This window comes from Palaemon carinicauda, chromosome 28 (genome assembly GCF_036898095.1).
Source record: "Palaemon carinicauda isolate YSFRI2023 chromosome 28, ASM3689809v2, whole genome shotgun sequence".
In the NCBI taxonomy this organism is placed as follows: domain Eukaryota; kingdom Metazoa; phylum Arthropoda; class Malacostraca; order Decapoda; family Palaemonidae; genus Palaemon; species Palaemon carinicauda.
The window spans coordinates 71,602,638-71,622,405 of record NC_090752.1 but is presented as its reverse complement, the minus strand read 5'-3'; the positions used below and the strand labels follow the sequence as shown (position 1 = coordinate 71,622,405).

General features: G+C 36.8%; 2 protein-coding genes across 3 annotated transcripts in view; one reads left to right on the top strand and one right to left on the bottom strand.

The window, feature by feature from the left end:
* LOC137622090 (uncharacterized) overlaps positions 1 to 19,768 on the bottom strand; it is a 314,819-nt gene that overhangs the window by 222,665 nt on the left and 72,386 nt on the right. For both annotated transcript variants that reach the window (XM_068352558.1, XM_068352557.1), the window contains 3 exons: positions 6,509 to 6,723; positions 5,434 to 5,507; positions 736 to 791 (listed from right to left, as the gene is read on the bottom strand). In XM_068352558.1, coding sequence (XP_068208659.1) covers positions 736 to 791; positions 5,434 to 5,507; positions 6,509 to 6,715 — 337 coding nt within the window. In that variant the 5' untranslated portion in view covers positions 6,716 to 6,723. The remainder of the gene's footprint in view (positions 1 to 735; positions 792 to 5,433; positions 5,508 to 6,508; positions 6,724 to 19,768) is intronic.
* On the top strand, positions 12,003 to 12,389 carry LOC137621882 (uncharacterized). Its single transcript, XM_068352387.1, has one exon. It carries the CDS (start codon positions 12,003 to 12,005, stop codon positions 12,387 to 12,389), a length of 387 nt encoding a protein of 128 aa, XP_068208488.1.

The window sequence follows — 19,768 nt, the reverse complement described above, 5'->3', positions numbered from 1 at the left end:
TTAATTAATGAATAAATAAACCGACTCGAAAATATAACCTCCTTGGAGGAGGTATTAATTACTTACCGAAAACATCCACATAAAATCTTTGGCTCTTTCCCAAAAATAGAAATTGATAATCTTAAATTCTGAATAAGTAATACTTACGAATTTAATCATAACTGAAGAACACAACTTACAAATAATATAAGTAACAATGAGGGAATCTTGAAATTAAAAAAAAAACGATAATGATTGTTACTTGGAGAATATTTTAAATGGTGAATGGGTGTGATTTACACATTCTAAGCAAGAAAATTAATGTAACTAAAAATCCTAAGAATGATACTGAATAACATTCAAAATTTTATATATAGTAAGTCACATTTTCCATTTTTAAACGCTTATGAATAATTCATGAGAAACCATGAATGATGATGAATGGAAAAAACTAATTTCCACAATGAATAGTACTTGAGAAACTTTTCATGATGATGATTAAAAAAAACTTAATGATTGATGATGAATAAAAAATTAATTCCATAATGAATGACACTTGAGAAACTATGAATGATGAACAAAAAGACAAAATGTTATCTTCATAATAAATGATACTTGGACAACAGAATCATAATGAATGAAACGACCCGATTTCATGAATAATGAATAGCTTCTATGAAAGGAGTTGAATAAAATTAAAATTAAATTAATAGACTTCATAAATTATTAGTTAAACTTCCAACAGTAAAACCTTACCGTGAGAGTCCCAAGGTTCGTCTTTGACTCGAGCTCCGGTATCAAATCCACCAGGTCTGTGGAAATCAAAAGTGTGCATATTAATGACAGAGAGAGAGAGAGAGAGAGAGAGAGAGAGAGAGAGAGAGAGAGAGAGAGAGAGAGAGAGAGAGAGAGAGATTGTCATCGAGATATATAAGAGATATTTTGACCGACAAATAACACAGATAAATATTACCTGACAGAGATTATAAAATAAACTGTGAATGAGAGAGAGAGAGAGAGAGAGAGAGAGAGAGAGAGAGAGAGAGAGAGAGAGAGAGAGAGAGCCTTATTGCCTTATTCTATGTTTGGGTTCCCCCAGGTCCCTCAGTGTGAGGCACCTCGTATATCCACCAGAGAGTTGCTAATGCATCTTCCGGTGTATTTTGCATCTTCCAGTCTTGGATGGTCTGGGATGCATCTTAGGTATTTATCGAGCTTATTCTTAAAGACATTTACGCTCACTCCTGATATGTTTTTTAGATGAGCTGGCATTATCGATGCTGGTGCGTAGTGGATTAATGTCCTGTGCGCCTTCCTTAGTTTTCCTGGTATAGTTTTTGGCACTATTAATCTACCTCGGCTTGCTCTTTCTGATATCTTTAGCTCCAAGATGTTTTCAGTAATTCCTTCTATTTGCTTCCATGATTGTATTATCATGTAGCGTTCTCTTCTCCTTTCTAGACTCTAGTGTTTTAAAAATTGCAGTCTTTCCCAGTAGTCAAGGTCCTTAACTTCTATTCTAGCAGTATAGGACCTTTGTACACTCTCTATTTGTGCAATATCCTTTTGGTAGTGTGGGTACCATATCACATTGCAGTACTAGAGTGTACTACGTACATAAGTTTTGTAAAGCATAATCATGTGTTCAGCTTTTCTTGTTTTAAAGTATCTGAATAACATTCCCATTTTTGCTTTACATTTAGCCAACAGTGTTGCTATTTGGTCGTTGCATAACATATTTCTATTTAACATTACACCAAGGTCTTTAATTGCTTCCTTGTTTGTGATTGTCTCGTTATTAGGTCCCTTGTATGCATATACCATTCCTTCTCTGTTTCCATAATTTATTGATTCGAATTTATCAGAGTTAAATACCATCCTGTTTATCTCCGCCCATTCATATATTTTGTTTAGATCTCTTTGTAGTGAGTTCCTATCTTCATCACAGGTAATTTCTCTACTTATTCTTGTGTCACCGGCGAAACTTCTCACTACAGAGTTTTGAACATCACAGTCTATGTCTGAGATCATAATAACAAACAGCAGTGCAGCTAATACCGTACCTTGTGGCATGCCAAATATTACCTGATCTTCATCTGATTTCTCGTCATTTGCAACCACTATCTGTTTTCTGTTTTGCAGGAATTTTTTTACCCATTTTCCTATCTTTCCCACAATATTATGCATACTATTTTTTTTCTCTAATATATTATGGTCTACCTTGTCAAAGGCTTTTGCAAAATCTAGATAGATCACATCTGTCTCTTTTTCATTTATCATATTTTTGTATATGTTTTCATAGTGTGCTATCAGTTGGGTTTATGTACTTTTTCCGGGCACAAAACCATGTTGACCTATATCAAACAAATTATTTTTAACCAACTGATTCATTATTTTCTTTTTTATTACCCTCTCATACACTTTCATAATATGTGATGTTAGACTAACAGGTCTATAATTGCTTGCCTCTAGTCTTGATCCACTTTTGAAAATAGGGGTTATATAAGCTAATTTATGTTTAACATATATCTCGCTCATATCTACACTCTGTCTTAGCAGTATTGCAAGCGGCTTTGCGATAGTGTGTGTAGTTTTTTTTACTAAAATCGATGGAACTCTATCTCGTCCGGCTGCCTATCCATTTTTAATTTCGCTTATAGCCTTGACAATATCTGCCTCATTAATATCTATATCCGTTAGATATTCAACATTTTCTTCTCTCATTTCTGTTTCATTACTCTCATTCGCAATTCTTGGCGTGAACTCACTCTTATATTTTTCTGCTAATATGTTGCATATTTCCTTTTTTTTTTATTCGTTAACCGTCCTTCAATTCTTAGAGGGACTATTTCTAATCTCCCTTTATTCATCTTTTTTGGCATAGGAGTAAAGTACTTTGGGTTTTCTTTTTTTTATTTTGAAGTGTCCTTTCTTCTAAATCCCTTTTTTTATTTTCTTTCGATTGTATAATCTTTCGTTCTGCACTTTCTATCTTACTTTTTATTTCCATCATTTTCCATACATTTTTTTCTTTTGCAAGATTTTCCTTCCACTTTCTAATTTCCTGAAATAAGATCCTTCAGTCTCTTGGTATGTATGTCTGTTGTTTATTGTTTTTTTTTTTTTCGGTACATATTTTTCAACAATTTTCTCCAGTATTTTGTACAGCATGTCCGTATTTACCTGTATAATATCACTAACGAATTAATTTTTCAATTTTTTGTTCAGTTCTTCATTTATTTCTGACCATTTTATATTCTTACTATAAAAATTATATTTTCCATATCCTTCCCAATGTTTTGTGCTTTGATTATCTCTGCAATCACTTGCTTTGGAATGGACTATTAATTCTATGACATTGTGGTCTGAAATTCCCGTGTTATACACCATTATTTCTTTAACATAATTCACCTCATTCACAAATACTAGATCTATGACATTTTCCTTTCTTGTTGGAATGTGGTTTATTTGTTGCATATTATGTTCTAATAGCATATCTCGAAGCTTTTCAAATTGCCTCTTATCTTCCGTGCTACTATTACTCTTTTTTTATATGTATATATACAACCTCTTTCTTCTATCCATTCTTTCCAATCCACGAAAGGAAACTTGAAATCTCCGGATAGGAGTATATTCCAGTCTTTATGGTTTCTACATATATCATCTATTTTTTCTATTTTTATGTCAAACTCCTAAGTATTTGGGGGTCTGTAAATTTGGGGGTCTGTAAACTATAATATTCACTAGTTTTTCAAATTAAAATTCTACCGCAATCAATTCACATTCTGTGTTGCTGTATTTTTCACAGACTTTTCCTTGATTTATGTCTCTTCCATATATTGCGGTTCCCCCTTGATTCCTATTTGTTCTGTCTGATCTATATGTTTGCAAACCCTTTATCTGGTCATCACTGCCAGTCTCTTGGGAATACCATGTTTCACTTATGTTTAATATATCTATTTTTTCAATTTGGGTTAGTTCTTCTAAGAACTCTATTTTCCTTTTAGAGTTACTCGTGACTAAACCCTGTGCATTCATCACTATTATGGTTTGTGTTTCATCCCCATTATTTAATATTGGTAATAATATGGATTCTCCCATGCTTCCTTCCTGTTCTGATATGTTCTTTTTTTTCATTTCCAGGAATTCTGCCATTAAAAATTCCAACTTTTCTATTATATTTGCTATTTCTCCTTCATATTTATTTTTGTGTGAATACCTGCAATTATCACCATATCTGCACCGACCCCCATTCTTTGTAGTTGGGTTGAAAGGCCTCATATCTTGGGGCCTTTGGTGCATAGAGTGGTATATACTTGGCTTGTTTTCTTGTTTCTTTTTTTTTTTTGTTCATTTTTGCTTTCCTTTTTTCTGTGAGTGAGAGAGAGAGAGAGAGAGAGAGAGAGAGAGAGAGAGAGAGAGAGAGAGAGAGAGAGTTGTCATCGAGATATATAATAGATATTTTGACCGACAAATAACAGATAAATATTACCCGACAGATATATAAAATAAACAGTAAATGAGAGAGAGAGAGAGAGAGAGAGAGAGAGAGAGAGAGAGAGAGAGAGAGCATTGAGTTGTCATCGGGATATACCAGAGATATTTTGACCGACAAATAACACAGATAAATATTACCTGACAGACATTATAAAATAAATTGTGTGTGAGAGAGAGAGAGAGAGAGAGAGAGAGAGAGAGAGAGAGAGAGAGAGAGAGAGAGAAGAGAGAGAGAGAGAGAGAGAGAGAGACATTTTGACCGACAAATAACACCTATAAATATTAACTGACAGAGTGACAGAGGAGATATAACAAACAGTAAATAGGAGAGAGAGAGAGAGAGAGAGAGAGAGAGAGAGAGATTTCGACCGATAAATATTACCTGACAGAGAGAAATATAACATAAACAGTAATTATGAGAGAGAGAGAGAGAGAGAGAGAGAGAGAGAGAGAGAGAGAGAGAGTTGTCATCGAGATATATAATAGATATTTTGACCGACAAATAACAGATAAATATTACCCGACAGAGATATATAAAATAAACAGTAAATGAGAGAGAGAGAGAGAGAGAGAGAGAGAGAGAGAGAGAGAGAGCATTAAGTTGTCATCGGGATATACCAGAGATATTTTGACCGACAAATAACACAGATAAATATTACCTGACAGACATTATAAAATAAATTGTGTGTGTGTGTGTGAGAGAGAGAGAGAGAGAGAGAGAGAGAGAGAGAGAGAGATTTTGACCGACAAATAACACCTATAAATATTAACTGACAGAGTGACAGAGGAGATATAACAAACAGTAAATAGGAGAGAGAGAGAGAGAGAGAGAGAGAGAGAGAGAGAGATTTCGACCGATAAATATTACCTGACAAGAGAAATATAACATAAACAGTAATTATGAGAGAGAGAGAGAGAGAGAGAGAGAGAGAGAGAGAGAGAGAGAGAGAGAATTACCTGTGATCATGAAGGGCGTCGTGTAGGGCAGCTCTGTAACTTTGATAACTGGCTTCTTCCTCTCGACGTCCTCCCTGTGTTGAGATAACACCAGATAAGGTTAAAAAACAATTAAAACGGAGTGATTTCAATACGAGAGCAATTAGCTAATTGCTGAACTGCGTGAGGTATAATTACAAAGGGGTTAATTAGATGCGTTTACTTACATAATGAAACTAACAGAATTATGATGGGGCAATTGTGTGCGAATGTATTAAATTCAACAAGAATTCCGATGTGACAATTGTGTGCGAATGTGTTAAATTAAAATTCCCTTGGATAGCTACACAAAAAGCACATCGTTTTGCTTTGATTATTATCAACCATGAAAATTGGAGAGAGAGAGAGAGAGAGAGAGAGAGAGAGAGAGAGAGAGAGAGGAGAGAGATATTTAAAAGTCAGATTCCTAAATGGCATGTCACTGCAATTAAATGACCGCTGAATAACTTTTCATTGTTATTTGGATCATTGCTCATCTGAACTCACATATGAAAAATAAAAACGGAAAAACAATAACAAACAAACAAATTTGGCCTTGCAATCAGCAAACCTAAATACAGAAACAATTAGAGGGGCCCTCAATAGAGCACAGACCTCCTCCTCGGCAGCTTATTTCTCGACCTATGATCGACCTTGGCCTCTGACCTTATATATTAATTGGCGTGGATATTCATACAATTAAATATGAACCTAGATTGAAGTCTCTGTGATAACGATGTCCAAACTTATGCGTGATTACGTAAATTGGACATTTTGCTTGACCGTGACCTTGACCTTCCAAAATTTATTAATTTCCAGCTTTTTACATAATAGTTAATCCCTGCAAGCTTCATTACACTACAATTAAAATTGTGGTCAGGATGATGTTCACAAACACACACACACAAACAGGGGCAAAAACATAACCTCCTTCCAACTTCGTTGACGGAGGTAATAACCAATAAAACAAAGACGAAAAACCAATCTGATTAAACTAAAGGGAAAAAAAGAGAGAAAAATCCAAAGAACTAAAACCAAGCATTGCAATTTTATTTACCTTAACCTCGGGATAGAGAGGTGCTCGCCTCCTGCAGAGCATTTGTAAGGACGCCAGGGAATCCTGCGGGATGTGATCGGCTCCAACATCCCCGAGCCTACCGTCGTCCTCTCCGCATCCAACGGGAGGCATCCCGGCGGCGTTCGGCGTGGCACTCAGCCCTCCGCAGGGAGAAGGCCCTGGGGCCTCTGCTTTCAGACCGTCCATGGGGTTATCTGCACCAGGGAGAACATAAGGCATCAATCATGGGATTCAATCAATGCAGTTCAGATGATTAAGAATGAATAAGGGTAGAATCAGTTACGGAAATGAACAAATATAACTCAATATTTCTTTTTAATCAGATAGGGCGAATGAATGACTTCTGTTGGAGGAATTGAACTTCCTGGTCTCAAATTATCTTCTGGGATGAGGTTGTTCGCCATATTTCTTACTCTCCTCCCATACTCTTTTCAAGAGGGTTGTAATTATCACACATGTCTTCTAACAAATCAGGTGCCTTTAATCATTCTTTTGGAAACGAAGCTCGGAACTCTTACTTTATAAGAGATTGCTACACATAAAATCATGAAGAATGCATAAATAAAAAATCTTTTATATATATATATATATATATATATATATATGAAAAGTAGAGGATATTCTCACATGCAAGAAAAGGAAATGGACATGGGCAGGACATATAATGAGAATGACAAAGAACAGGTGGACATTACGAATAACAGAATAGGTCCCCATAAATTGCAAAAGAAGCAAGGGAAGAAAGAGAAGATGATGGATTAACGAAGTAAGAAAATTTGATTTTAGATGGACATTGAAAATAACTGAATGGGTCCCTATAGATTGTAAAAGAAGCAGGGCAAGGAAGAGTAATCGATGGATTGACGACCTAAGAAAATTTGCCCGTATACTGACATAGAAGACCATGAATAAACGGGTTTAGAAGGATATGTCTGAGGTATCTGTCCTGCATTGGACTACTTATAGTTGATGATATATATATGTATAAATATATATATATATATATATATATTTATATATATATATATATATATATATATATTATATATATATATATATATATATATAGTAGACATCTGATCTTGAAAACTATCATAATAACCTTATAATCAAGTTAAGCTAATCATTTAATATATCTGTAACATTATCAAGTTTGAGTAATGTTTTTATTACCTATGAATTTTTCCTCCTTCGATGTGAATAACACCAGAAAGATACAGTCTTCTGGTTCCTTGGGAAATATTAAGAGACAAGTAGAAAGAGCAATCAGAGATTTCAGACCTCCGCCAATGAAGATTATCAACATTTTGCTCAAGTCTACGGACCAAGCTTTCCCTATTTCATATGTTCACCCTGAATCCATCTACTGTTTAATAATAAGTAGAGGACCACTCAGTAGAGCGCAGATCTTCCCCATGGCAACTTATATCTCGATCCTTTGCTCGACCTTGACCTTTAACCTTAACATATATTAATTGGCGTGGATTTTCATACACACAAATATGAACCAAATTTGAAGTCTCTGTGATAACGATGTCCAAGCTTATGGCTGATTACTTGAATTGGACATTTTGCTTGGCCTTCCAATAATTAATATTTTCCAACTTTTTACACAACAGTTAATCCCTGCAAGTTTCATTACTCTACGATTAAAGTTGTGTCAACGAAGCTGTTCACAAACAGACACAGACACATACATACATACATACAAACAGGGGGCAAAATATACCCTCCTTCAAACTTCATTGGCGGAGGTAATAATAACCAGAATCGCGATCTTGATCCGGATCACCTCCAAACTATATTGGGTTATTCTGAAGCATAATAACAATCCGTTGTTAAGTTTTGGTGAAAATCCAGCAAGAGGTATTGTCGTAATCTGATCATAGACAAAGATAAATAAATAAATAAACTAGAAGGGCACTCAGTAGAGAGCATGCCTTCGCCATGACAAATAGTCTTATTTTGCCCTTAATGTCACTGCGTACGTGTATGATGTATTTTCTTCAAAATCTAATGGATGTGTCCTTGGATCATACCCAACATGTTCACAAAGTTTCGTTGAAATTGGTTCTGTATGTTTTGCGTAAAGTTATTCACAAACAAACAAAAAATAAGTCAAATAATACCTGCTATTTACTTAATATTGAGATTATTTTCAAAGTACTGCTGCGTAACTATACTTTAATTTACATAGACAAAAATGTTATATATTAATGACTACCAAGTTTGGTCAAAATAGGTTCAGCAGTTTTTGTGTAAAGTTGCTCACAAACAAATAACTAAATAAACTAACAAATAAACAGAGGTGAATAAAAACCGTTCGCAAGATCTTCTATTTTGGCGAAGACAATAAATGAACACAAGTTATTTCATAATCTCATTGGCGGAGGTAACAAGGCTTAAAGGGCCATGTTCTTTTATGCTCTTCCTTACTCTAGGAGCATTGGCACCAATTTACAACAGGGTGGACTGGTGGACGCCAGCCCAAGAACAATTATCAACCCACAAACCAATCTTTCACAGTATTATTATCATTATTATTATTATTATTATTATTATTATTACTTGCTAAGCCACAACCCTAGTTGGAAAAGCAGGATGCTATAAGCCTAGGGGCTCCAACAGCGAAAATAGCCTAGCGAGGAAAGGAAACAAGGAAAAATTTAAATCTTAAGAAGAGTAACAACATTTAAATTAATATCTCCTATATATACCATGAAAACTTCAACAAAACAAAAGGAAGAGAAAGAAGACAGAATAGCGTACCCGAGTATACCCTCAAGCAAGAGAACTCTAACCCAAAGCAATGGAAGGTTCTAATGTAGGAAAAGGAACCGCACCCCCCCCTCCCCTCAAAAAAAAGTAACCAATAAAAAGGAAGCTAATCCAGTTCGAGCATCGCCGGATAATCCAAGAGAAAAGAGTGAAAAGAATCTTAAGCAATCATTTATAGCTGGACTGTGACGTGTTTTATGTCGAGTTGCCATTACTTCCTCTTCCATCTGACCTTCATTGGCATTTTGAAAATTAACATTCCTTGTTTCCAGGATTATTCAACATTCGATGAGTTTTGAATATTTATCTATCATTTGCGCTTTCTCTTACTCTTTCATTGTTCGCTACTTCTCTTGTAGTTTCTTTCCTTAATTCCTTTCCTCACTTGGGATATTTTACCCGGTTAGAGCCCTAGGGCTTATAGCATCCTGCTTTTCCAAATATAGGGTTGTAGCCAAGCTAATAATAATAATAATGATAATAATAATAATAATAACATCAGGTCTCTTCAGCTAGAATACTAATAATTTTCCACCGCCTATCTCTCTCTCTCTCTCTCTCTCTCTCTCTCTCTCTCTCTCTCTCTCTCTCTCTGTAGGTTAGCCAGTTTATTTTTGTAAGAGTTAATTGGATTTCAGAACTTTCCATCTAGTCTATCAATACCCTTACTTTAACAGACCGCATCACCTGACTGCTTAAAAGATCAATATCTTATCGGAAACTGTTTTTTTTTTCTTTCGCTTTGTCTCCCCTTCCTCATCACAACACACTTCTCCAGTTTGTTTCCTGTTCGGTCTCCCTCGACCCTTGACTCTCTCGTGTCTCGACACCTCGAGTCTTTTACCCATGTCTCCTACAAACCCTCCTTCGAAGTATATACTTTTTGCAGATGAATGATTTCCGTACTTCATCGTCGCAAAAACATCCTAATTTTTCTTAGACGTTGTGGTGGCCGATGTGGTAACGTCCCTGACTGGTGAACACCAGACTGGAGTTCGAGTCCCGATCAAACTCGTTAGTTCTTTTGGTCGCTGCAACCTCACCAACCTTCTGAGCTAAGGATGAGGGTTTGAGGGAGCCTATAGGTCTATCTGCTGAGTCATCAGCAGCCGTTGTCTAGCCCTCCTTGGTTCTAGCTTGGGTGGAGGGGGGGGGCTAGGGCGCTGATCATATGATATATGGTCAATCTCTAGGGCATTGTCCTGTTTGATAGGGCAATCTCACTGGCCCTTGCCTCTGCCCTTCATGAGTGACCTTTAAGCTTAAACCTAACCCAAGCACTACTAATTAATCCAAACTACTTTCCCTGAAGAATTAACCTCTCTCTCTCTCTCTCTCTCTCTCTCTCTCTCTCTCTCTCTCTCTCTCTCTCTCTCTATGCGAGTTTCCCCCCCTCAACATTATTGGAAGTTCCCCCTGCCTTTCCTAAACATTCTACTTCCTAAGTCCTGCTAGAGGTTCATGAAGTTTCTAGCTTCCATACCTACCTTGAAGTTCTCTCCCCTCATTTACCCTTCCAAGTGTACCTTGAAGTTTTATCTCCCCTTTTCACTCCTCCTTTACATCTTTTCTTCCTATTTTTTTTTCTTTTTCAAATCCCCATGTTCTACCTTCCTAAAAATTCTCTCAGCCATCTCCCCCCTTCCTCGATTCCTTCCCCAACTTACTTGAAGTTCCCTCTCCCCATCTGTTCCTCACGTTTCAACCTCGCCGTCAGACAGACTATCCCCTTTATCCTCATTGAATTCTATCCCCACCACCGCCTCCAACAACTAACCCCTTCTCGAAGTCCCCCTGGCCATCAGCTAGTAAACTCAACAAGCTCGTCATTGAGGAAATATCTTCCTACCGCCTTACCTTTTGACGAGCGGATGTTCCCCGCGGACTTCGATGATCACTTGCTTTCCTTATTGGATGCACCCCTTCATTCCGCTCCTCTCTCTCCCTCTCCCCTAACTATCTATTCCTCCTCCCAACTCTCTCAACCATCCCACTATACCGTTGCCTGGCCCCTTCTCTTCGTATGAGTTTCCATCACCCTTATTATTCCTCTCTCCCTTTCTCTTCTTAAAGCTTCCAATCAGACTCATTGTTATTCTCTCTTTCCCTGTGTAAATAAAACTTCGACAGTTCCCATACTACTTCATCAGTACATCACGAAAAGAATAAATGCGAGAAAATCTTTGCATTGGATACCCCAAACGGAGATGATGTGATAGGTATTATTTCATATGAAGGCAATGCATCCCTGTCTCCGCACGAAAGAGGACTCCGTATCTTGGGAGATTTGCCTGACATAGAATCTTTTCATGGCTTCAGTCGGTGATTGACGTGATTACAACATACCGAATTAAAGTAATATATATATATATATATATATATATATATACCCAGTGACTCCCTTTTCTTCGCTGCCATTCCTTCAGTTACTAATGCACATAGGACACAGTATATCAATTGACCTACGGCCTAAAACGAATGTTAACTTTGACCTGCAACTGAATATGGACATGATTCACGCACCCCTTTCACTTGATATAGCTATGTCTCACGACCTTTACCTTAACATGGCTATGTCTCACGACCTTTACCTTAACATGGCTATGTCTCACGACCTTCCACTTAACATGGCTATGTCTCGCAACCTTTACCTTAACAAGGCTGTATCTCTCACGACCTTTATCTTAATATGGTTATGACTCACGACCTTTCACTTAACATTACTATGTCTCACAACCTTTCACAAAATACAGCTATGTTTCACGACCTTTCACTCAACATGACTATGTATCACGACTTCACACTCAACATGGCTATGTCTCATGACCTTTCATTTAGCATGGCTATGTCTCACGACCTTTCCCTTAATATGTTTATGACTCCCGAACTTTCACATAATATAGTTATGTCTCACAACATTTCACTTAACATTGCTATGTTTCACGACCTTTCACTTAACATGGCTATGTCTCACCATCTTTACCATAATATGGTTATGACTCACAACCTTTCAATTAACATGGCTATATTTCACGACCTTCCACATAACATGGCTATATACGTCTCACAAACTTTCACTTAATTTGGCAATGTTTCAGGAACTATCATTTAATATGGCTGTCTCATGACATACCACTTAATATGGCTTTGTCTCACAACCTGTCGCTTCATATGGCTATATGTCTCACTACCTATGCCTTAATATGGCTATGCCTCACGATATATCACTTAATACAGCTATGTATCACGAAGTTTTAATAAATAAGGCCACCGGTATGTATCATGATCTGATATTTGATACGGCTTTGTCAGACAACCTATAGCCTGACTTGGCAACACCTCACTGTTAGATTTTGTTGTTATAAAATTTCAGGTAATAAATCAGGATAATCAACTATTTGAAATGCTCTAGCTTAAAGAGAGTTTTTTGCGTCTACGAATTAAACAATTTCCAGGGTAATACTAACCAGACTCCAGATGGTAAATAAGTTATAACAAAAATAGTAAAAAATTAAACAATATTCTATCACATATTTAAAGAGAACATAGTCTTTTCCCCAAAATATCACTTGGTGAAAACAGCACTATAAAGCAGGTTTCACTTCACATATACGTAATCACAATTTTACTTCTCCATCCATACTCGTCTGTGCTAAATCGTGAGAAATCTCAAAAGTACCATGACCAATTAATATATACAGAAGACCCTATGTGCTTCTATAGGCAGATCACAGGTCTAAATTATGCAATTGGTGTTGATCAACTGATTACAACTTAATTTTGGTAACACAAGTAACGTGAAAGTTTAGGCTTAGTGATTACACCAAGTTACAAAATAGAAATTAGATAGAGTTCTTGAGTCTTAGTTAGTTTAAAGCATTTCAAATAGAAAACGGTACCCGGCTTAGATAGTTATATTAACACTTGAGTACCATAAGCACACTGTTAGAAAAATACCGTAATTTCAATCAGAAATTCTCCGTAAAAATATACTGTTCTCAACCGTATTTCAGTAAAATACAGGCGACCGCAATTTTACCTTACTTTGTTACTATCTCTTACGGTTTGGTGACCTTAATATCACTCCTTTACATCAATATGTCCGTTTTTAAAACGGTAAAAATCCTGGAATAAATGTCGCCAGACATTTACCGTATTCTTTAAAGCAAATTTTAACAGTGCAGCTTGAAAAAAAATTGTACTATCCCTAGACATTTATATTAATACTTGAGTAATTCAAACACAATAAAGTTACTACAATTGAGATCGGAAACGTACACTAATAAGAGAGAAAGAGGAATGTAGTTACCAAGTTGACTGCCTGTGTGTCTAAATATATACTGTATATATATATATATATATATATATATATATATATATATATATATATATATATATATATATATAAATTCGACCTTACAGTATATAAACCCCCTTGGGTACGTATTTCACCTCTGTATCACGTAATACACCACACAACTTCGTTCCCAACATGTTCTCGTAAGGATCTTTATAATAGATTTACATAACTTCCTAGGATCTAAATTGATTCCTATTTAACTGATGAAAATACTTTCACAAAGAAACTTCTGTTCATTAAGATATAACATAATTTCGGAAACGAGACTAATTTCAAATGACATCACTTCCTTTCTAACCTCCACGTATGCAATATCCTATTCCTTCGATTCGTTATATCGCATTCGAGATTTCCTACACAGCTATAGATTTTTCCATGTCATACACTGCATTAGATCTATAAAACGCGTAATAAATTCATTGAAAATCACAATTCATATACGTTATAGTCATCATCATCATCTCCTCCTACGTCTATTGACGCAAAGGGCCTCAGAGGATTCATTGGCTAGATACATCACAGGATAGCCAGTTCCTTGTAATACGCAGTGCCTATCTAACTAAGGTAAGTGACACCTACCGGTTCATACTAATTCGAGCAAAATCAACAGCCAGGCATCAGGAGTAAAAGCCGAAGAAACAGTTTGTCCTTCGCCTTAAACCCAATCCGTCACCCTGCTGTCAGTGACTTCATCGAGAATTAGGAGGGCATTTCCTCCACACCCAAAGCTCTCATTACTCCACCACGTTGCTCATCCGCTTATGCGAGTACAACCGTTGGCAAACATGAATTGCTAAGATATACCGCCTAGCACGGTAATACTAAATAGATATAACTGAGCAATTACATGAAAATAACTTAATCATATCAATAAATATAATCGCTACTATTACTTCTTACACTTTAATTATTTCAAGTTCTTTAAGAAATGCGTAGTGATAATCTCCCCGAGAGATTATTCCTAACACTCACGACCTATCACTTGAGAAGGCTATCTTAAGACCCATTCCTTAATACGGCTCGCTTACAATATGTCACTTAATATAGGTATGTATCACGGTCAATAAATACAGCTATGTATCGTGACCTATTAATTGATATGGCTATGTTTCACTACATACACTTAAACTGGCAGTCTCACATTATTATCATTTAATATAGCTATTTATCATGACCTAACATTTGAAGTGGCCGTACTGTATCTCACCACTTATCATTTGATATTGCTGTCAGATAATTATCTATAGCTAAACATGGCTATGTCTCGCGACCTATCACTTAATACAAGATATGTAGATTAATATATCTATGAATTATGACCTACCATCTAATATTGCTGCCTCATGACCTATTACTTAACATGCCTATGTTTGACAATCTAAATTTAATATGGCTTTCTCACGACCTAGCGCTTGATATAGCTTTGGATCATGACCTATCACCTGAAATGTCTCCTAAATAAAGGTATTATTGACCTATTATTCTCAATTACAGATACGTCATACGACCCGTGAGTAGAGGAGAGGAAGCCTTCTGAGTGAACAGTTCCCGAGGGTAAACCTAACAGCACTGTTATTAACCATGTGACGTACGGAAAATCCTTAATAGCAAATGTAATATTGTTCACAGTTCTGAGAGGCGAACTTGATCTAACAATAAAGAGACAAAGTAGCAGATGCATTCTACTGTTTGTTTCTCAATATCGTTAATAATAAGTAATTTTCAGTATCACTGATAGTTGTAGATAATATTATTTGTTGCACCAAGGCTAAGTTACTTTCTTTTCTACTAATATCACCTACGCAATCCATGTAAAGTGCATTTATATGGTTAACCATATCATTCTTCTTCTAAGAATAAACCTAGTATAACTTTGCAAGATTTCCAATTCTCAAGCGAACTTAGTCTCAATGCTCCGCCCCACCCACCCCTGGAAACTTAATTTTTCTCAATAATAAAATCCCTAATTCTTATAATTGTCGAGTTATCTAGAAGAGCCTCAGCAATAAATTATTTTCCGAATTTGCGACGACGGTTGATAGATTAATAAATTATATCAATCACTTTATTATATAGTTGGAATAAGGCTGCTAATATTTTCCGATAACAACATTTATTTCATCACTTGAATATACGACAAAACTGGTATTTATTCACGTTTGCGTCAACTTACTTCTCTTCCGGTGGGTCTCGAGTAACCTGCCCAACTCACATAGGCCTACAAATAGGCAGGCAAGTTCGATTGACAAGAATGGAACTTGAAATGTATAACCTTCAATTTTTAAATTTCAAATCTTAAGAGTTTGTACAAATAAATTAAACCAAGTTTACATATAATATTACGTTGTTTTATTATCAACCAAATATCATTAAGACCCCTCACACGAAATTGATTACATAAATTAGTTATACTAACATGACAGTTCTGCTCAACCATTTCGGACAAGGCCGTATTTTGAGTGCATGCTGGGAATGTAATGGCGAGGACCTACTTGAGGCCTATACGGGAAAATTGAGGCTTAAGAAAATTTAGACCTAACGGGTTTCATTTGATGTACTGCTCCCAAATAGTCTGTTTTAATGATTCCTTTGATAATGTATTTAGAATGGAAGGGGGAAAAATTCGCCGGCTGGGTGGTACTCTATTTGCCTCCTAGGCCTATTAAGGGTTATCTTGTCCTTTGAATAAGAGTATTTTCAAAGGATGTTGGGTTTTACATTTAACATTCGTTCTCTCAATAGCTTTGTCCCTTTACTATCTGGATGTTAAGTTTCCGTACCTTTAAATATTTATCAATATATTAGGATAATACTATCTTGCAGTTTCGTGTCTTTATTTTCTTTATTTTCCTTCCTTCTTCCTATTTGTTAATTTTCCCTATATTCTAAAACGTTTAAAAAGATATTCTTTACATTTTAGCTTCCATTCTTTGCAATTCCGTCTTTTCATTCTGGCGATATCTTGCCTTTTTTATTACAATGCATACGATTTCTTTCTTCAATTATTTTATTTTAAGCTTATACCTTTATATTAGGAATAGGATGTATGGCATGTGGACGCTACATTCGACGATTTTTAGGACATTGATCAGGGTTTTAGGACACTGAGTAGGACTCGCATATATAGAGAAAAGTGCAAAAAAAGATAAGAGTAAATTATCAATCCCATTTTCGTCTTTCGTCGGGGAGAAACGGAGAATCTTTTTTTTTTATTTCTACATTTTGCAAAACAAAATGCAAAATAATGTATAAAACTTGATAGAAAACCAAAAAAGTAAAACGAAGTAAGAAAATAATAGTTCTGAAGTCAAGATGGGCTTTTAGGACACTGAGCAGAGCTTTAAGGACACCGAGTAGTGTTTTTAGGACATTGAACAGGGCTTTTAAGACACTGATCAAGGTTATTAGGACACTGAGTAAGGCTTTTAGGACACTGAGTAGATCTTTTAGGACATTGAGCATGGCTTTCACTGAGCAGGGCCTTAGACACCGAATAGGGCTTTTAGGACACTGGATAAGGCTTTTAGGACAATAATCAGGTTTATTAAGACACTGAACATGGCTTTTAAGACACAGAGCAGGGCTTTTAGGACACAGAATAGTGCTTTTAGGACATTGAACAGGGCTTTAGTACACTGAGTAAGGCTTTTAGGACATTGACTAGATCTTTTAGGACACTGAGCATGGCTTTAAAAACACTGAACAGGGCTTTAAAGACACTGAATAGGGCTTTTAAAACACTGGAGAAGGCTTTTAGCAGGACACTAATCAGGGTTATTAGGACACTGAACAGGGCTTTTAGGACACTGAGCAGGGCTTTTAGGACACCGAGTAGTGCTTTTAGGACATTGAACAGGACTTTTAGGACACTGATCAAGGTTATTAGGACACTGAGGAAGGCTTTAAGAACACTGAGTAGATCTTTTAGGACACTGAGTAGGGCTTTAAAGACAATGAGCAGGGCTTTAAAGACACTGAATAGGGCTTTTAGGACATTGGACAGGGCTTTTAGGACACTGAACAGGGTTTTTAGGGCAGTAATCAATGGCTTCTAGGACACTAGGCAGGGCTTGTAGGACACTGAGCATAACATTTAGGACACTGAGTAAGGCTTTTAGAACACTGAGTAGATCTTTTAGGACACTGAGTAGAACTTAAAAGACAATGAGTAGGGCTTTAAATACACTGAATAGGGCTTTTAGGACACTCGACAGGGCTTTTAGGACACTGAACAGTGTTTTTAGGACAGTAATCAAGGGCTTCTAGGACACTAGGCAGGGCTTGTAGGACACTGAGCATGACATTTAGGACACTGTGTAGGGCTTTAGGACACTGAGCAGGACTTTACGGACACTGAATATGGCTTTTGAGACACTGGACACGGCTTTTAGGACATTGAGCAGGACTTTTGGGACACTGAGTAGGGATTTTAGGACATTAAGTAAACCTTTAAGGACACTCAACATGACTTTTAAGACTGAGCAGGAGTTTTAGAACACTTCGCAGGGCTTCTAGGACACTGAACAGGTCTTTTAAGACACTGATCAGGATTTTAAGAACACTGAACAGGGCTTTTACGACACAGGGAAGGGCCATTAGAACCCTGATCAAGGAATTTAAGACACTGAGCAGGGAGCTTAGGACACTGAACATGGCTTTTACGACACTGGACAGGGCTTTTAGGACACTGATCTGGGCTTTTAAGACATTGTGCAGGAATTTTGGAATTGAACAGTGCGTTTAGAACATTGAACAGGGATTTTACAACATTGAACAGGGATTTTAGAACACTGAACAGGGCTTTTAGGACATTGAACCGGGCTTTTAAGAAATTGAAAAGTTTTTAGGACACTGAGCAGGGCTTCTGAGACATTGAACAAGGCTTTTAGGACACTGAACAGGGCTTTTAGGACACTGAGCAGGGCCTTTAGGACAATGGGAAGGGCTTTTAGGACCCTGATTGAGGCGTTTAAGACACTGAACAGAAATTTTAGGACATTGAGCAGGGCTTTTAGGACACTGAGCATACCGTTTAGGACACTGAACAGGGCTTTTAGGACACTGGGCAGTGTATGGATTACGAAAAGAACATAATACACGCCTGGACGATGAAAGGTTAGTGGTGTACCTTTGCTGACCCTCCCCCACCCCCCACCCCCTCCCCAAAGGAAGACAAAAGCCAGGCACAATCCGAAGTTAGTCCCTTTTCCTTGGCCCAAAACAATACATAGATAAAGAAAATCTGATTTACTTCTTGACGTCGCAACAGCAGTGCAATTTCCGCTGCCGTCTTCAGAATCCCATTAAATAATTTCTCACAGAGTAAATTTCAAAGCATATATCATGTGTCTTCAAAGACGAAAACGTGGTAGGTGCAGCGTTTACATTCCGTGTTTTTCCATCTTTGATGTAGATGACACCTTAAGAGTTTGATTGAAAAAGCACATTCAGTAACAGCAGACGAATACGGTACGAGAATTGGAGATGTCACAATGGCAAGCGAGAATATAAACAGGGCTTTCATCTCGAGACAATGCAAAGGAAAAATGAAGACGGAATAAATAATGCAATTAGAATCTACTTTCTGACCTCTTGCTTTATGAAACGCGTTAATATCCGGCATGTTCAGACCGGAAGTGCAGTGAACCTTTCTTTGAAAAATACCGTCACCTTTAAAAGATAATCATAATGGTATTAATCAGTCAAACGTCAATTTGTAAACGGGTAAAACATAGAGAATTATCCGCATAATTCAAGTATCAAGGAAAGGTAAATATCCGGTATTGATAGTTTCACCGATAAAATCCAATGATGATAAACGTAAATGATGGAGTTAACACTGGGCATCTTTTTACCCTCGTTTTGAAGTACAATTGAGTTTTGTACTAAATTGTTTCCCTCTATCAAGGATTCAAGGCTGCGTCTGGCAGGTATGGGACTCACTCGTTACAGTACAGTACAGTATAGCTACAGTATAGGGGAATAGGATAGGCGAGGGAGGGGAGGGGAGGGGGGGGGGGGTAATTAGGATTTTGGAAGGTTTGGAGGGATAAGTGTTAAAACGAAGTACAGTGGGAAGTAAAAAGATTGGGACAGACCCA